We start from the raw sequence: 20324 nt of genomic DNA, 5'->3' as shown, positions 1-20324 counted from the left end.
TTTAATATTAAATATAATATTTTAACTAAGACACATGATTAGAAAAGAAAGTCGTGGCGTTGCGTATAACAAAAATATTTCAATGAATTCGTCTCTAGAATTCTAATATTGTACTTAAATACTGACTCGCTTAATTAGTTAAAACAGCTATAAAAGCTAATTTTCAAATATATGTATATATATATATATACACATATAAATGTATTACGTGTACAACAATTGTACATATATGTACATATGCACGTATATATGAGTAAAAAATATGAAATTCGTATACAATCAAGTTTACATAAGTTACATTCATTTTCGATCTATAATCATTAAAACGATAACAATTATTCAATAATAATAAAACAAAGAATAATATTAATAATAATAATAATAATCTGCATATGAGTAAAAGCAGAAAACACAAAATTCGTGTGTCGCGAATTTAGATATTAAATTTATCCACGAGGATTGGGGTTGAAGAGTCTTAAGGCTCAACAAAGAAACAACTTTTATTTTCTTTACAAAAAATATATTTTATAATTTAAATTATATATTTAAAAAAAGAAAAATAAAACAAATTTTGTGTGGCCGAAAGAAAATTTTATGTTGGACTCAAAACTTTTCAGCTTACCCATGTACTACGATGAAAGTGAAATTTTTTAAACTAATCGTAATATAAGTAATAGTAAAAGTAATATTGGCGTAGAACAAGCAGTCGATCAAATAATTTTGAGCGTGATTTCAATGGACAGAAACTTCAAAATTATTTGAAGATAATGCGTTCAAAAACGTGTCGTCGATTTACACACGCACAGTCCTTAGAAATCGTTACAAATTGGCAGTACATCTTTTGTTACAATATAATAATATATTATAACATATATATGACGTATAATCATGATTCTTAAAATACATATTACATATAATAGGTGTAAACCTGAGTTGGGGGTGATCAATTTGGTACATTGTACGTACGATTATCTATTTGACGTAAGGAATTATGGTTTTTTTTTTTCATTTCTTTTTTTTCGAACATATTCCTGTAGTCTGTATTGTTTTGCTTGTACTTGTGTGATTCCAACGCTAAAACTTATACTTTGATACATTTTCATCGCTATAATCGTAACTATAGCGGTTTATAATTTTGCATTGTTTTTTTTTAAAGAAAATATGATACCAAATTAGACGTTTCACAAAGAAAAAGAAAAAAAAGTTCTATCATTTTGTGTTCTATCATTTAATAATTCGAGGAAATAATAAATGCACTGATATTGTTCAGTGATCATGATCAAATGTCACATGGTTCTCATTGTCAGTAATATCTTTTAATATTATAATCGATATTATAATATTAGAGTTTCGGCCCAAACTCCGAGTACGTAAGATTCTATCTCACATTCGTTCGTTCCCCTTAAAATTCTAAAGAGACCATTTTCACCCCAATCGTAACCCCAAGAATTAGCTACGGTCTAAAATCAACAAACAAAAATTATATACGACGAATGAAACGGTAAATGTTTATAGAATGATTTTATCAAATAATACTCACCCAATATTTGACCAATCCACCACGATGATAATCCTCACCCCATCCAATAATTCTCACCGAATGATATCCAAATTCATACATTTCAGCGATTCGAGAATGTCGATAAATACCTGATCGATAAGTGAAGAAATCCTGATAGACCTTCATCGTTGCTGAAATTTGATAAGATCGTTTAAAAATAACCAATCACGAGAATAAAGTTTGTTTCGAAAGATTCACAAGTATAATATAAGCAATTGTCTCTTTTACCTTGCACAGGTCCGGAAGTTAAAATTTCCTGCATGATGTCTGTTTCATTGCCAAGACGATAAGCAGGCCCCACTTTGTATAATTCCTTTCTTAGATGATAAGGTGGATTTCGACATCCAGCTGCACGAAGATTTGTTCTCTTTTGTAATCTGCATTGATTTTGGTTACCGGTCCAAGGATAACAATCCTCGTCGACTAATCTACAAAAGTGAACAAATTATCGTTTACTTGATAAATATAGAACGAAAAAGTCTTACTTTTCAAATAGCTTATTACGTTGAATTTTCAAATAAACACGAATCATTTGTTTACCCGAATCTTCTCATGAAGAACCAGGCTCGGTCCAAATATCCACCGTTGCAACCTTGCTGGCCACGATTATTACACGAGAGAAGATGTTGCGCACTCAATTTGACATTTTCAACACCTTTGCTCATTATTGCAAATCTATCGGACGCAACATCAGCTGTTGATATTGCCCAAGATGCTCCGCACCATCCTTGATCGTGAATTTCTGATATGTTACGTTGCCAACGTGACTTTGCATTGAAACTACGTGGAAGTGCTTCGGGATCGTAAATACGTCGCACAGGATTCATTTTATAAATCTATATTAAATATTAATAATAATAATAATAATAATAATAATAATAATAATAATAATAAAATAATAATAATATGATATTTTATATTCTAATAACGATATTTCAACAACGATAACCAATTATATTTGTACCGATTGCGATGGATTAAGAGTACCCAATCGATATCGTATTCCTTCTTGAAGTGTCTTTCCCCAAAATTTCGAATAATTTCCAGGAGTCCATCCTAACGTGTTGCTCTCTAAATCGAGTTCCTTTACAAAGTCTGGCTCGATCAGGCATCGATTCTCTTCGCAGAGAACTTCTGCGCGTCTGCCTAACAGTGAGCATTTACTGAAAATTTCAATATCATACAACTATTCGTTTTTATTTTCAATAAGATTGTTTTAGATTTTGAAATAAATGATAATATTAATTACCATTGATTGCAGTTTACCATGAAGACCTGGCTGTGATTGTAAATCCTTCCATCGTGCCAGCAAACTGTAAAATGAAAAAGGTTGATTAATGTGGAAAGAATGAAAAATATGAGGAGATATGAAAATAAATAATGCAATTATTTAGATTTAGATTGGAACACTCAAAGAACGTACGTCTGATCTCTTCCGGTGGAGCTTCCGTTATGCCTTTGCAATGGGAATAATAATCTGGACAACAATCTTCTTCTCTTTTTCGGTCACAAAAATCGTCGCAATAACATGTTGTCTCTAAGATCGGTGCACTGCAGTCATCTTGTCTTCCTTGACAACATGCATATGCCGGATATCTCGAAGCACAATATGGACCAGGAGGTAGTCCAGAATAATTTGGTATAGCTTTAGCAAACGACGATAAATACGTCAGAGCAACCACTGCGAAGATCCACATCCTGGAAAAGATGTTTTTTTTATTAATACAACATTTTCATATTCGAAATAAATTAATATATCGAATAGAATATTTTAATATGAAAATATGCGATGCCTAAATTTAGGCAACACGTCATACATCAAAGTTCTAAACAAATTTTGAACCCCTAATAATAGGCAATTCATTTATACATAATTGTATTACGGAAAAAGATGTCTTCAGGATATATCGCATGCGACATTACCGATGAAGTATAAAGGGTTACATATTTTCAGGTGCAACACTTGCTCGTTTAAAAAATGTATTAATCAAACGTAACTAATTATTTATAATTATTTCACAATTCATGAAAAAGGTAAGGGGAATTCTTTAAGATTTAATATTTAAGAAACTTTTTTAAAGAATTAAGTGATAATCATTTTTCTTGTAAATTATTGTACAATTATTTGAAATATTTACATTCCATCTTGTGTTTCTCATTACGCGAATCACAAAAGCATACAATGTCATTCAAAGAGCAAGTTGATAACATTACACAAGATCGTCGGATTCCATCATCTTCCGAGAACGCTGATGGTCTAATGACGAATTATATGAGCATCTAACGAGCGGAACGTAACTTTGAAGTCGATCCAAAGTAGATAAGATGACGTGTTCTTAGTATACGTACATCACTAACTTGGCAAAACTATTGTTGTTTTTTGCCAGATGTTACAGAACATTACATTACTACTAATTGTACACCTGAATGTAATACGAATTATAAAACTAAGTGGATTATTTAACGATGCTTGACTTACCACATTCTTTCTAACTTGTAATATATTTCAAACACGATTTACTAGATTCTTTATTAATATTCCTAATTAATTCATCTATTAAAAAATCGTTTATTCACGGATCACCAACTCTCTATAACAATTCTATCCTATTATAATATTGATGGAATTTATCAGACTGGAACGATGCTTATTACATCCTCGAATCAATCGATTTGACAGTTACATCGTACATATAACACGAAACTTTTTTATGATATACATATTTTATATATAAGATGATAAATAAATTCTATACTATAGTCATATGTAAAAGAGAGTACAGAATAATCTAAATACATTAGGTCCTGTTACAATAACGATAGAATTATATTTCATTAATTCTAAGCAAAGTAAATCAATACGTTTGTAAAATGACTGAAGATTAACTATGTTGAATATCAATTACTCATATAAAATTATACAACATACTTATCTCTATTAAACGAAGTTCGAAACGTGATACAATTAAATCAATTTGTAAATGAATCGTATTCAACGAGATAAGAATGACTACGATGTAAATGAAAATATGTGCCAGGAATGAAAAATGATTGGAGCGTCAAATACAATTCTTATAAAATCGAAGTATAAGATTGATTCGACCCTATTGCATCTCGATTTTCTAACAGATGGGAGTGGTTTTTGGAGGTGAGCCAAAATATTACATGAAACTCTTGGTCATGCGTGCTTTTCTGATAAGGAACTAACATAAGCAAATATAGAAGTATCGTTATACTTATTGAGTCTATAACACATACATACACATGCATACGCAAGAAAAGTTAATGGATGAGAACGGCCGTATGAATTGATCAATGACATTCGATAAGAAGTTCCTTGGACTCATGAACGAGTATGTCTCGTAAAGCATAGTCACGTATCATCGATCTATTTGAAAAACGAGCTCGTTGACTCGCCTTACACTTTCTTGCCACATTGCAAAACTCGTAAATCGTATTTACCAAAGTCATTTTGTTTGGCTAGAACATTAACGACGGTGGGAATAAAACTTAACCAACTTGTCTATTCTGTTAAAAAGTATTTATACGAATTTTGAGTTATAGTCTATTCCTATTTGTCTGCACTATAAATCATATTTTTCGGTACACGTAATCGTATGTGAAATTAAATTATTAGAATTTATATTTCCCAAATGTTTTAATTTTTTCTTTTTCTTTCAAATTTTCTTTCAAAACATTTGATTTACGTAGATATAAAATTAAAAGAACTGACCATGATATAATCATTTGATAAAACATTATTAAATTTTCCGTAGAAAATAATTAACATAATGTTAACATTAAGTGCAATTGATTTATTGCAGTTTGTAATTCGTTTGCAAATTGTTTCAACTAATGTTTAGAAGGTCTCACAAGTTTTCTCTTGAGCTTGAACGAAATGAAATTTATAGCTTGTAGAATAGATGAATGCGTAGTTGTGATATCTTTTGAGTCTTCAAATTATACTTGGCCAGTAATTGAAAGTTCTTTCTCAATGTTTTCATGTATAACATTTGATGATATCTTGTCGAGTCTTTCAAATTATACTTAAGATAAGTGTGCAATTCAAATTCAGTAGATGTATACAAACTTTCAATTGTTATTGTAAATCCTAACTGATTACAATTATAGATCGTTGCACTCTCTAACAAATTTAAGTACAATAACATAGCGATCCCAAAAATATCGTCTTAAGTTAACATGTTTCGACTCGACTCGATATAAACAGACTTGACACACTGACTAAGATAGACCATTTAAACTTCTAACTGTTCATTCAGAAAATTGGCGCAATTCCAGACGTATTTCTAAGATTACCAAGGTTAAGGCACCGGAATTCTCTAAAGGTTTACAAATTAATGAACCAAAAGGCACAACCTTGATAACATTGCAAACATTTCTAACTTAGATGATTCTATTCATTTAAAAGAGTAACGCAATGTATGTAGATGCTCTAGATTCTTTTCTCTTTTAAAAGGTCATTGACCTATCAACGAGCTTAAAATGTACAAATAAAAAAGTACGACGGAGAAAAAAATAATATTGAAACTAAAACGTAATGTCGATGTATGGAGAAATTGTTTTCATTGAGACGAAAAGAAAAAATTAAATGCGCGCACGCATGTGTGTGTGTGTATGTATGTATACTAGACTGGGTTGAAAAGTTTTAGTCTCAACGAAAACGAACTTTTATTTGTTTTTAAATAAAAGTAAGCTGACCGAGAAAAAAACATTGTAACGATTAGAATTTGCAAAAACATACTTACAGATACCAGCGGAATTTTGATATCACGTATATTTTTGGTTTTTTGATAAAAGTAAATTCAATACTTTTCGACCGGGTGGAAAAAGATACGCTTATGCGTAAACCTAATGAGGAATTTCAACAAGGTGAGATGGACAAATATCTTGGTTTCAAATTATTTTGCAAAATACCAAATTAAGTTTTTACTTTGCTATACGTAATTTCTTTTTATTTTTTTTTTTTTATTTTTTTGTTCTTTTTCACACACACACACACACACACACACACACACACTATTTACTGTTTATTTATTATTTATTTACATATAATTGGAAATAATTATAATATGCAAGATATCTAATTCACTACCGTACTAATGTAAAAAGTTTTCTAAGAAATATGTTTACTTACGTAAGAGTGTTAAAATGATGAATGACAAGTATAGTTAATGAAATAGTTACGACGTCATCGTCCGAATTTGCATCGACGAAAATCAGAGTGCAAGAGGTTGCATTATGTCTTTCGCATATATATAGTTAGTAAGTAAAAGTACTTACGTACTTTCATACATACATAATGCATATGAATGTAAAGCGTTTAGCGTGGTGCGTGAAACAAAAGTAGCTCGCTATTGGGAACGATTAGAGCGTACAGCTAAACGTTCTTGACCCATTTAGTTTCATTAACATTAAGTCGACACTGAGGCCGCGATATGATTCCGACCACCTACAACTTTCTATTCACTTTTAACGCATACAATTCTAAGACTAAAGGATTGATTCACTCTAATCAAGATGACAATGAAAGTATGACGCTCGCCTATTTCTGGTAATTTAAATTCACATAAATTTTCACACATGCGCAACAGTATACGTTTGTTCACAAAATTTGTTGATTTTGTAAATTTATTTTGTTCGAAAAATTTTGTAGAAAAAAAAAATATTACAATTGTAAATAATATAATAATTCGAAATAATTTTTCTCGTTTAGAAAATTTGTATAACAAAATTAAATTGTATCGAGCATATTTGGTTTATATATTGCGTATTAAATTAAATAGAAAATTTTATTTTAATTTTACAAAATTATGAATTTAAGATATTAGCAGTAAAGATTTGTTCATTTGAAATCATGGTTGGAAGCGAGCAATTATCAAAATACGTATAAGTATGAGTAAATAGATATGGAAAGTAAATTGCCACACTATCGTCGTGATTTACTACATATTTGTATCGATTAATCGCTTAAGTGAGTATCAATGTGACGTCATAGACGGATTTATTCAATGACTACTCTCTCAACAGAAAGCTATGCAACCTTTATATATCGCGAAACTTATAATTGTGACCGACTTTTCGACAAGAGGCCAGTTCAAAGAAACGGAACAAGATCAAAGAAGATAGATAGTTGGATTTTCATCGGTAACGTTTAATTAAGTGAAACATCCTTTATGTATTCATTCGCGGAACATATTTTCTAAAATCGTAAACAAGTGAATTAAGTTCTTTGCAAAATTCGTTTCATTATTTTCAATAATAAATCGCATATAAAACGAAACGAAACAATTGTGAAAATACTTTGTTAAATGATTCATTACAAATAAAAGTTACTTGAAAATGAAACGAAGGAGGATAAAGTAATTTGTAAAATAAATCACATAAAAAAGCAAATTTACAGTGATACTTTGATAACTAAATATCTGATATTTACTAGATTTACTCTGTAAATTGTAGCTTACAAAGCATTAGGGATATTTAGTAAAATAATTATTAATCAAGAATAAAATAAAAGTAGATTAGGTAATTTGTAAAATAATTCTAAAAAGTAAAAAAAATGATAAAAAAGTACCAATTCACACAAATAAAAAAAAAGAAAAATAACAGAGTAATCCTAAAAAAAACTTCGCAGAATAATATTTTCAAAATAGAAATAACATACTCTCTTAAAATTAGAAAGCGTGTATATCTCCTCCCCCTTTGATCATACTTTCAAAGCGATCGATCAATTTTCAAAGACGTTAGGAACATCCAAACTCATCCCTATTTATCAAAATAATTTATTCCAAGGTTGCATGCTATTTGAAACTTTTTATTTTATTCTATTCCATTAATCAACTTAATAGTCGTTTAAGAAAACGCATTTTTCACGATCAATAGAGAAATTGTATAGACAGTGGATAAATGTTAAGTTTTAAATGTCTCATTTCAAAGGTATTTCAATTATTCGACCTTTCAATCGAGCTGATCGAACAATCGATCGTTTTCTGTAAGAATGACTTCAAAAATACTCACGCACACACACACACACATATATAACGAACAAGCATATACACATACAGGCACGATGTATGCTTCCCGGAACAAGCAATTCATTCACAAAACACGTATCGCATAATCGTGACTCACTTTGATGCACCATCGTCCATTCGACGATACTAATTGGACATTACGCGTTTCGATCGTGCGTCAGATCGATAAAATCTTTTGTAATCGTTTTCATCGGTGTATATTAGCGGTGGCTTCGTAAAACGACATAAGTTCTTCATATCGAAACGATAATGATCGATTATCTTCATTTACACTTGTAATTATATACACACGAACACGTGCAGCCACGCGCGAGCACGTATACAAACTATTAATGAAGACATATGAGTGTAATGCAGATAAAAAATAAATCATACTGATGATTATAATCGATATTATATGCAACGAATTAAATGATTATTTATTAAATATCATCGATAACAAATGTTCCTTGTTTAAACTACGAATAATATCTTCCGATTTATACAAGCATTAAGAATAATTATTATAGAATACATGTATATAGGAACGTAAATGTTGTTTTATTGTATTGCAAATTGGTAAAAAGAAATAAAAAATAAGTTAGATTTTAAAAGAGCATGATCAATATGTCGAAGAAGAACGGGTTCGTATATTTCTAAATACGTTTCAACATCCCCCTTAAGATTTCAGGAAAATAAACGGACCGTAGTAGCATAGACTCCTGTTTTATATTCCGCTTCGGATTATTTTTATGGCTCGACGTGGAGAGCACGAGCTTACAATTTTAATTCCGCGATACGTCGATGTATGTAGATCCAAACTACTTTTTATTATTTATGTGAACGTTTCACAGTTACGTCTTCACAGTTACAGTCTCGTTGCATAAGTTTTATGTCGTTTCATTTATATTACATTTTTTCAAAAAGTATTTTGAACCAAATTTTGTATATACATTTAACATTTACTTAAATTAAATAATTCTACCACATTTGTTTTTTTTTATAAATACGATTTGGAAATTTTATGTTAACGAATGTTAGGTTTTTTTTTAGAATGATTCTTCTATGTATAATATTTTTAAATTTATAGTCATAAATATTATTAAAAAAAAGAAGTAATTTAATAATAAACTTTAAAAAATAACGAAATTAAATATTAAAGTTATATTAAGTTTGTTTAATGTTTAAACGATGAATAACATTTGTTTATTATTCGAAATAAAAGAATCTATTTGAAAATAATATCAAATCGGTACGAAAATAGTATTTTTCTTTCTCTTTCTCTTTTTCTTTCTTTTTCTCTCGGAATTCTGCATTTTATCACGAAAAGCATATGTTAGTTGGGAAAGTAAGTAGACTATGAAAAGCAAAGCAGAAAACTTGTCACCATCGTATTGGAAGTGTTGAAAACTTTAACGAGGTCTCAAAGTGTTTGTATCTGAAGATGTTTTCTGCTCCAATAAAATCATTTCTATTTCTCTATTTTTTGTTCTCTTTCTCTCCTTCTATTAGGTATGACATAAATAATAAATATGAAGGAATGGTTTCTAATAAGCTAGAAACAAATAAGCAATAATCATTCATCGATTCTCTAACATAATTGACAACACGAAACGCGTGCAAACCAATTAATGAGTTTCTTCAACGACAATAACAACGATGACGACAAGAAGAAGGTGATAAAATGTCAAACTCATCTTTTTATTTCTTTTTATTTTTTTTTCTTTATTTCTTTTCTTTCCTTTTAATCATTCCTTAACTCTTTCGTTTACTGTATCCCCCTTTCTTTTTTTTTTCTATTTCATATATGACCCAGTCTTTGAATTACTCGACACTTCGTGCATAGACTTTGTGAATTAGCCCAACGAATAAAGTTTACGTATATCTTTTATTCTCTTTTTTGTTCTCTTATTATCCATCTTCTTCTTTACATCACTGTAATTTTCTCCGTAGCCTATTGACTCGGTAAAATATATCGTGACGTTTAAGTCTGGACACGGTTGTAAAACGAAAGTCGACCACTATTTTGATCGGAGGTCAAACGTCTCGTTTAAGAAATACGCGCCTGTTTAATAACACAAGACACCTCCTTTTTATTGTTCTATTGTTTTATCTTTCTCTCTCTCTCTCTCTCTCTCTCTCTCTCTCTCTCTCTTTCTCCATCGCTCTCTTTTTTGGTATTTTTTTTTTATTTCCTTCACTGTACACACGTAGAATACGTTCTTTAAAAAATGCACATAAAATATGCAATTTCTCTTACGAATATTAATCAGCGTTATCGTCTTACAACAAAATTCGAGCGTCTCTCACGTTTTATTTTCTTTTATTTATTTATCTATTTTTTTCCTTTTTTCAATTACTTTTGTTTTATTATCTAGAATTATTTTTTTTTTATTATCTAGAATACGTTCATAAGAAATGCATGGAAAGGAAACAAAATTATCAATGCGTACTACCCGTATGAATTTTTATTCGTAATTCTTAAATCAAGGAAAGAAAAAAGAAGAAAAAAAAGGTACGGGAGATGTCTGAGATATTTTTTCTTTTTCTTTTTTTTTTCTTTTTTCCTTTCGAAGCATGACACCATTTTTTGTTCTTCCCTTCTCTTCTGTTTACCAAACGGCGCGCCATTGCTTATTCACGTTTCTACAAATTGTTAATACTAAAAATAACCAGTACGTCATATTAACCGATGATCACCACCACCACCAGCACCACCACCAACACCAACACCACCACCATCACCATCTTGTTGGATGCGCTCGTTGCCCCAAATTCCGATCGTTGGTGTACCCTAACGAGATACATTGTTTACATGCGAGTTCCCGAGTGTTACTGACACGCAGGAAGAAAAAAGAAAAAAAAAGAATTAGTACGAGAATGACATTAAAAGAATGAATAAAAAAACGGAAGGAAAAAACTTGGTAATTCTACGAAAGACAGTAGGAGTATTAGGCGTACGGCCAAAGCACCTTAATTCAACGGCCAAATTGTTAGCGAATGCTATCCAATTCTTATTTCTAGTTACCCGAGAGACCCAAAACTATATTTGTATTGCTTCTAAAAAAAAAAATCAAACCAAAAAACAAAGAAACAAATTGATTAGCAAATAATTAATTGGGACAAAAGTTTGGATTTCTTTTTTTTCTTTTCTTTTTTTTCCCTATAAAGACAATCTTGTACGAACATTATCTTAAAATGATCGATGTTATTCGCGTTACGTAAGTCATAAATTAATTGAATACTTTTAAACTTTACTATGCTATTACCATTTTGTAGAATTAATTATATAGCAAACGAAAAGTATGATCAATCATTTCATAGAAAAGTTAGATAAAATGACCAAAAAAAAAAAAGAAAAAGATGTTATTACACGTAAATACGATAAAAAGATTAGAGAGATTAGGAAATGATTCACAGGATGATTAGAACGAAAATCGATCGAATCATTTCGAATGATTTCGTTGAATTTCGTTATAGAAATATAAAAAAAAAAAAGAAGAACAAAATAATAGAAAGTACATGATTTTATAATTCATAAAAGTCACGTTGTATCATAAGATTAGTCGAAATGAGTATTGTTACATGGATCAATTAGCTTACATTCGTAATGGTTTTAAAACAATTAGTTGTTAACGCAGTCTGAGTATTGTGGTTGACAATTAAGTGTTGTGAGAGTACGCGTACCAAAAGTAAATATAGCGATGACAATTCCGCACCGATCCTCCATCTATCTTTGACCAGTGTGTGCATAGACGTAAGTAATCACAAGAGAAAGAAAGAAAGAAAAAGAGAGAGAGAGAGAGAGAAAAAGTACTTATCTTTTTCACTCCTCAACATTTTTTTGTATCACGGATCGTATGATGACTCTTTATATCATTTCTTAATTTTTATTTTTATTTCTATTTTTGAATATTTTTTTTATCTATTCCTCTCTCTCTCTCTCTCTCTCTCTCTCTCTCTCTCTCTCTTTCTCTTAATGACAGATAAAAATTTCGCAAAAATATGTAAAAGTAAGAAAAAAGAGAAAGAAAGAAAGATAAAATTGAATATATTACACGTGGATTATATTTGGGCTTATGAAATCCCTCGAGATTTACTAATTGCTTGTTAAACTGATTAACCATGACCTTTGAACAAAAATTATAGTAGCATTTTTTTAATCGACTCATTTCTCGAAATAAAAATGAACATATTACGAGAATATGTGTTTGCGTGCGTGCGTGCGATGTATTTGGTGTAATACGTATTTAGGCATGTTTCGTTCGCCGTTAGAGAGAGAGAGAGAGAGAGAGAGAGAGAGAGTTGTCTCTTATTTGTTATATAAAATTGTACGAAAATATATATCGTTTTCTTTTATCAATCTTACATCGTTTTTTATTTTTTTATTTTTTTATTTGGTTTGTTTTTCTTTTTTTTCTCTCTTTTTTTTTTTTTTTTTTTTTGAAGAATAACCCAATGATGTCAACGGTTAAGACGTCTACTTAAAGTTTTTACACGGATAAATAAACACGTGCATGGATATATTATGCACATAAATTCTATTACTATAATTACTATTTTGTCATGCCAAACAAGAGAACCTTTATTACACGATACTATGAGAGTAATAGACGATGACGTCTTGTACAACGATTATTTTTAATTACTATCACATTTGAGAAAGGGTAATGCTAAACTGTTTGAATTTCTTATCATGACGGAACGATCTTCGTCTGGCATAGATTAATTTTATCGAAGTGCAATGTCTTTCTAAACGCACCAACGTTACTCACGAGTGGCCCACTTTCGTTGTTCGGTTTATCTGACGATCGAATTCTAAGTACTAATCCGTATGGTTGCGTTTTAACGTTTATCGTTGAAAAATACGATAGTAAATATTTATCATGTTACATCTAAAATAGAAAACAAAATGTTTTTGTTAACTTTTAATCCTTTCTATTGTAATGTTTTTTTTTCTAGTTCGTTCTCTGCCAACTTTGATTTAATTTTTGTTTTATTTTGATATCTCGTTTGTATATTGTTTACATATATATATCTTTTTTTAAATATGATACTTTTCAATTTCATACAACGGTGCTGAGAAATAAGGTTCGTATGCATTTTTTCAATCAAACTTTTACTTACTGATTTGTTTTGTTTTAGAAACTCTAGAGAGAAGTAATTTTGTCATCCCCATAGATGACATCATAGTGCAAAGGATTAAATCATATTTTTCAATCCCTTTTTCTTATCATTTACCAAGGAACCCAAAACGTTATAATATTTTGTTATATAATCAATAAGAAAAATAACGAAAGTTTATTTTCGTCAAGGTTTAAAATTTTTTCAACCCACTCTATTATTGTTAGATAATTCTTATTGTTAGTTTAAATAATTATTTTGCTTATCTTTTATACATATATATATATATATTAACATAGAATAAATATTAAAAATTAAAAAAAATATGAATTAAATAATGTAAAAAATTATTAATACAAAAAGAAATATACAAAACTAATAGACAAAATTGTTAAAAAATGATGCTGAAGATGGACGACGAGTGGAATCGTATCGAGGCATGTTTAACGTTAATCGATTTTCCGTGACGAGAACGATCATGGAGATAACACGCTATACCGTTAAGTATTGCTAACATTTTCGCTGTCTCGTAGTATCCCTCTCTCTCTCTCTCTCTCTCTCTCTCTCTCTCTCTCTCTCTCTCTCTCTCTCTTTCTCTCTCCCTCACTCTCGGACTATGTTTTAACATTCTTCTCTCGTGGTACGCTATGGAAGAGCAACGTAGACGTCGATTTATTCCACGAAGGTGGAATTCGATTTACCTTCGATGGATCTCACGTGGCCTTCCTATCTTTCTCTCTCTCTCTCTCTCTCTCTTTTTCTTTTTTTTTTTCATATCGATGTTAACCATTAAACATTTATTATTCACCGTACGCTTGATTATTCACTTAATTAATTATTCTCCTTTCTTATTTTTTGTTTCAAATTGAAATCAACGTGGGCGAATAAATTCCGCTTTCGCGCGATATAAACAAATAATCTTACAAATAAAAAAAATCCTTAATTATTATCGATATTACTAATCATCCTGTCGTTTGATTGTCCATTCAATTTACTTCCTTTTCTTTCTTTTCTTTCTTATTTTTTCTTTTTCTTTTTTCTTTCTTATTTTTTCTTTTTTTTTTCTTCAAATTAAAACCAGCGTAGGTGAACATTATTTCGCTTCCGCGCGGTAGAAATAAATGATCTTACAAATAACTAAAGAAAAAAAAAAGAAAATAATTAAACATTGACCGTGACTTTATAAATAACTAAATGAATATAAATGACATTGTATCAATCGTATTATTAATGATCGGAAGAATTCTAATTACGATTTTTAATCTGTTACGTTTTATCATTTTTTACCTTGCGCCTCGATCGATATATGTTTTCAAGTTATGTAAATACTTGTGGTGTGTATTTCTTTTGCAAAAAAAAAAATAGCACTACTCTTATCGTTCTTAGCATAAAATTACAAAACAGTCGAGATATGAAAAGAAGGTAACATACTCGTATTAGTTTGGCGCCGATGTGAATTGTAAATATCTGACTGATATTATTCGTATCTTGTGGTTTCATGAAATTGCAATTTAACGTACTTTCATTTTTCTTCTAATACCAGACAAAAAAATCGGGTATGAGATGATGGTCACAGTATTTTCTTAATTCTACGAGTTTTCCTATTGTTATATATAAAAATAAAATCGATCTATTCATTAGTATATATTATTATTCTGTGTCTAAAACGATCTCGATAAGATCGAAACGAAATCGACGGAATACTATTCGAAGAGTTAAATTTCACAATAATTCATCCAAGTTTCTCATTAATTATCGGTCACGTAATACCGATTATTATATTTATCGTGAAGTTATCGAAAGCACTTTACTACGCAACGTTAAAATTTGTTCGTATTTTTCAAAAATTAAGAAAAATGTTTCTCCACCTAACCCAACACTCACCCATCCAAACAGAATAAAAATTCAAACACGCGTCAAAGAAAACAAACAATCCGGCGATTATTTTTATTCGTGTTGCAACAAGACTAAGACATCATAGATAAGATCTTCGAAAGATAAAGATAACTGGTTCGTAATCAATTTCTTTTCTTTTTAAACCACCTCCACATTCATTTACTCTTTCCCACCTATTGGTCTCTCTTCGTTATTTTTTCAAGTAAACTTCAAAATCATCTTAGCATTTGAACCTTCGTAGTAAGGAGGATACGTTAATTGCGTAACCCGCAGATGCGAGTGCTATGCACGTTAATGTTTGTATTGAAAAAAGAAAGAAAAAAAAAGATCTAGAGAAAAGAGGGCAAAAAATTGCCTAAAAAAAAAAAGTCAGTAACGGGACAGTGGAGCTGGTGGGGCAGCTGGAGGGGGAGGAGCCGTTTAGGAGGAAGCCTTTGTTGATCGTATAAACAAAATTATCGTTCGTTAAACTTAGGTAATATTTTAACCGAACCATTTTATAATTTTCTTCGCGAGAACGAAAGATACGTGGCTGAAAGAAGCCTCGTTCGGAGTTGACCTTGTATTTAGCAAGTCAATGAGCATCTTCGTGGAATATTATGTTGATAATCGAAAAGAAAGAGAAAGAAAGAAAGAAAAAAAAAAGAGAAAGAGAGAGAGAGAGAGAAGGTGTCATTTATTGATACTTTTGTTATTTAATTAATTACATGTCAGGATTGCTACATAGAAGTATTCTTATTGATAAACCAGACACACGGAGTTTAATCAAACATACGATTTACATATTTAAAAAAGAATCATAAAAAAAGAGAGAAAGAGAGGATATAAAGAAAAAAGGAAGATAAAACTCATCACTTACTCGAAGTTTCTCCAAAGGAGATGCAAATGAGAGGACTATCTTCTTTCCTGTTCCTCGATTGAAATGTGACACTAAGAAATGATCGTCGTCGTAAGGAGACTCATGAAATGAAGATTTCGTGCGAAATAATACGTTACTTAAAAAAATAAAAAAAGAAAATTAAAGAAAAAAGAAAAAAAAAAGAAAAATACAGAAAAAGACGTGGAAATAGCAAAAAACAAAATTGTGTTAAAAAAAAAAATTTTTTAAAATATCACAGCGAGCGTTCGTTTGAAGTTTTAAGACAAAATAAAAATATGGCTTTTTTTCTTTTCTGTTGTATCTTTTCTTTTTTCTTCTTTTTTCGATTACACGTTCTTAAAGAAAGGGATGCGATGACAAGAGTTGTGTGCTCACTACTGCTGGCAGCTTGAAAGCGCGCGCCTAACTGACCCGCTGAGATGGTAGGTAAACGCAAGCTAAACTAAGTCTTCGTATCACAATTCGGTTCGAACCCGCCACGCAACACACATGGATGATATAATATATAAGTAAGCGTCAAGCAAGTCTCTCTTCCTTTTTCTCTTTCTCTTTTCCTTTCTTTCTCTCTTTCTCTCTCTCTTTCTTGCTCTTACACGGCGGATCTCTTTGCTGCTTAATTTCAGAGAAATGCGAAGACAAAATTGTGCTTATATACTGAGAATGCAGATATTGTTATGAATCATGCTCTCTTCTTTTAGATTTATCACACATATGACCTTATAAGGAAGTTATGTACTTCTTATTATGTATCACGAATTTATCTATCTTTAACTTTTATTAGTTGCGTTACATGCGCATGGAGCATGGTGTACGTATTTGGGTTTTGCGCGCGCGTGTGTGGTGTGGTGTGTGTGTGTGTGTGTGTGTATGTATGTATGTTTGTGTTTGTATGCATTCTTTAGTATATCTGCTAGCCTTGCAATTTTTCTTTTGTTACATCTGCTTTTTACTCGAGACTGTTTTATTTATTTCTAAAGCACTTATGAACGAATTAGAAATCTCAATTTTATGTATGTAAAGGATCTATTGAATAGTTAGAATCGTTCTCAAATACTAAGAAAAAGATATAAGTTTGTTGTAATCGTATTCATAACACGCTTATTCGATTTTGATGTTTATTATTGCACTTTTATGTTCTCTTTTTTCTTTTAATTACTTTATTCTTCTAATTGCTTATGTATTTTTGAAAACGTTAGGATAAAAGAGATGTCAAGTATGTTCTCGAAGACAGATAAGGAATGTACAATTTTTCTAATTAATTAGAGAGAATACTCAATCAATTTTCAACAATCATATAATTTCTTTTAAAATGCCGCAGGATAAACGACGTATAAATAAAAATTCGAATCGGTCGTTTATAATCTTATCGTAAATTCAATATCGAGCATTTACTCGCATCTTTTTATTCCAACGCTACCAGCCGATAAGAGAGCTCTAAGAAAGTAACTTACTGTTAGTCGTATGGGTGAAACGAACCAAAGCTAAAATTAATACGTGCTACAAATTTACATTGTTATCAATATTTCATTAACATTAAGAAATATTATATCATTGCAATATTAAAACTACTTAAATAAACGATAAGATATAAAAAGACTTCAAATGTAATCTGCGTTTTTTAAAAAAAACAATATTTCCAAATTTTAAATAATTTACTTGTTAATGTCATTATTGTTTACTCTGCTGAACCAAAGATTTCTAGACTTGTTTTACAATCTAATAAAAAAAACTAAGCTGATAAAGTCTCGATAAAGAATAATCAATTGTTTTCTAAATTGTTATGGAAAAAGAATATTAAACAGTTAATTAGTTAATAAAATACATATAATATATGTAAATATAAGATGCAAAAATGTATTTAAAGAAATAAATCGGAAAAAAAAAATTGACGGGCTCGTCCGGGATTTGAACCCGGGACCTCTCGCACCCTAAGCGAGAATCATACCCCTAGACCAACGAGCCACAGGCCACTTGTTGAGAGCCTTGAATTTTACAAAGTATATAAGTCAAAATTATGACCTTAATCATAAAATATAGAAATATATGAAACATATGAATGACTTTTAAGTAAAAATCATTAATAACGTAATAAAATATATAATTAAAAGTAATACAAAGTCTTCTCACGGAATCGAATAGAATAATTTTGAATAAATGACCAAAATCTTTATGAACATATGAATAACGCATGTAAGCAACGAAATTGAATATAATATTCCACGATCATAGTAATGTTCTTAAACATTTTACTTAGGTCTTGTCCTCGATAAAAGAATACTTTATTATCTCTTTAAAAATTTGGTGACGCAGCGAATTGTATATGTATATGTATATATTTATATATATCCCCACTCAAAGAAGCATGCGCATTAGTTGCACTCCTCTTACCAAAGTATCCATATACTTGATCTTTATAAATAGATCCTGGTAGAAGATTTTTCTTCGTGGAAAGTAATTTAATGCTACGAAATGTGGGTCGAAAGCTTGCTTACTTCTGTTCAATGGAAATTTCTTACCATGATTGATCGCACCAAAAATGGCTGGGCGCAATCAAAAAATAATAAAAAAAATTATTGAACTATTTTTCAAAAAAACTTTCCACTTATTCATTCTCGGATAATTTATTATATATTATTATATATGTTGAGAAGCATGGATAATAGACACATAACTCATACGAATTTTCACGCTTCTTAACACTGTATATACATGTGTGTATACATACGCCATCTTCTTTATTAATAGTCCAATTGATTTTTGAACGCTCTTCCTAGGCGCGTTTATTCGAAAGTAATTTTTTTAAATTCTGATTTCTTTTTTAGAAAGATCATAAATAGATTTACGATCCTATTTGTGAATTTTCATTGATTATTTTTTTTCACTTATAATTTCTTCTTATATAGCACTTATTGTAAATTTATTACTTAATAATATTAATCGATATAAGTATATTTATAAAATAATTATATAGAATTATTTAACTAATATTATTTATATATATATCCTTTCATTATTTTGATTGTTACTTGCATTGATTAGTTTTTATTTTAATATTTATTGTAGTATAAGAAACATGATTTTTAAATTATTAAAATATACATATATTGTAGTATTAGAAACATGGTTTTTAAATTATTAAGATATATATATTATATAAAAAATATTATAATTTTGCTTAAATTAGGTATATTGTAGTTGTATTCACATCGGCGCCGTGGCTTAGTTGGTTAAAGCGCCTGTCTAGTAAACAGGAGATCGAGGGTTCGAATCCCTCCGGGGCCTACTGTAACCCAATTGGGTTGACAATTATTTTTTTTTCACTCTATTTATTAATTAAAGTAATTATTACTTTTCTTTTTTTTATTTCACAATATTTACATAAGTATACTATAAATACTAATAATAATAGTACAACAATATTATTTTTTAATGCATATAACTACTGCTACCACCACCAATAATAATAAATATAATAATAAATCATTATACCTTTTATACAATAACATAAATAAAATATTAATTTTATAAAAGCAAATACCTTAATTATCGAATATATAAAAAATAATTAAAATACACTTAAAACATTGTTTTAAAGATGTGGTTAAACTTTTTACATTGTGGAATTTTTTATCATTTAATATAATTTTCGTCTTGTGGCTTTAAGCCAACAGAATTTACAATTTTATTTATCAAAACCAAAAAGGATATCCTTCTGGATAATTCTGTTATTAAGAATTAAATTGACAAAGATTGTGGTTTTTATTTCGTCGTATCTTTGATATTATTTCTAAAAATAACAATTATAAAATGTATACGTAAAATCTATACAAAT

The 20324-nt window shown here is 29.8% G+C and overlaps 1 protein-coding gene and 2 non-coding genes across 3 annotated transcripts; 1 reads left to right on the top strand and 2 right to left on the bottom strand.

Annotated features, from left to right (window-relative positions):
* Nucleotides 1-1294: 1294 nt before the first annotated feature.
* On the bottom strand, nt 1295-17002 carry LOC122516355 (tubulointerstitial nephritis antigen-like). Its single transcript, XM_043634091.1, has 8 exons — nt 16472-17002; nt 2985-3259; nt 2811-2874; nt 2526-2724; nt 2102-2397; nt 1790-1989; nt 1541-1692; nt 1295-1460 (listed from the first exon to the last, which is right to left on the bottom strand). The coding sequence occupies exons 2-8, from the start codon at nt 3256-3258 to the stop codon at nt 1335-1337; spliced, it is 1311 nt and encodes a 436-aa protein (XP_043490026.1). The 5' UTR covers nt 3259; nt 16472-17002; the 3' UTR covers nt 1295-1334.
* Nucleotides 17003-18382: 1380 nt separating this feature from the next.
* Trnap-agg lies at nt 18383-18454 on the bottom strand. The gene has a single exon. It is a non-coding gene; the product is annotated as a tRNA-Pro (tRNA).
* Nucleotides 18455-19700: 1246 nt separating this feature from the next.
* Trnat-agu lies at nt 19701-19774 on the top strand. The gene has a single exon. It is a non-coding gene; the product is annotated as a tRNA-Thr (tRNA).
* Nucleotides 19775-20324: the final 550 nt, after the last annotated feature.

This window comes from Polistes fuscatus, unplaced genomic scaffold (genome assembly GCF_010416935.1).
Source record: "Polistes fuscatus isolate 324 unplaced genomic scaffold, CU_Pfus_HIC Scaffold2, whole genome shotgun sequence".
Lineage (NCBI taxonomy): Eukaryota > Metazoa > Arthropoda > Insecta > Hymenoptera > Vespidae > Polistes > Polistes fuscatus.
The sequence above is the reverse complement of the archived record's forward strand: the minus strand, read 5'-3'. Positions and strand labels throughout refer to the sequence as shown.

Excerpts from the sequence above, each read along its gene's own strand:
- LOC122516355 (XM_043634091.1), bottom strand. The coding sequence starts at position 3,258 with ATGTGGATCTTCGCAGTGGTTGCTCTGACGTATTTATCGTCGTTTGCT. Across the intron at positions 2,725-2,810 it reads ATGGTAAACTGCAATCAATG|TAAATGCTCACTGTTAGGCA; the intron begins GTAATTAATATT and ends TGAAATTTTCAG. Across the intron at positions 1,990-2,101 it reads TTCTTCATGAGAAGATTCGG|ATTAGTCGACGAGGATTGTT; the intron begins GTAAACAAATGA and ends TCACTTTTGTAG.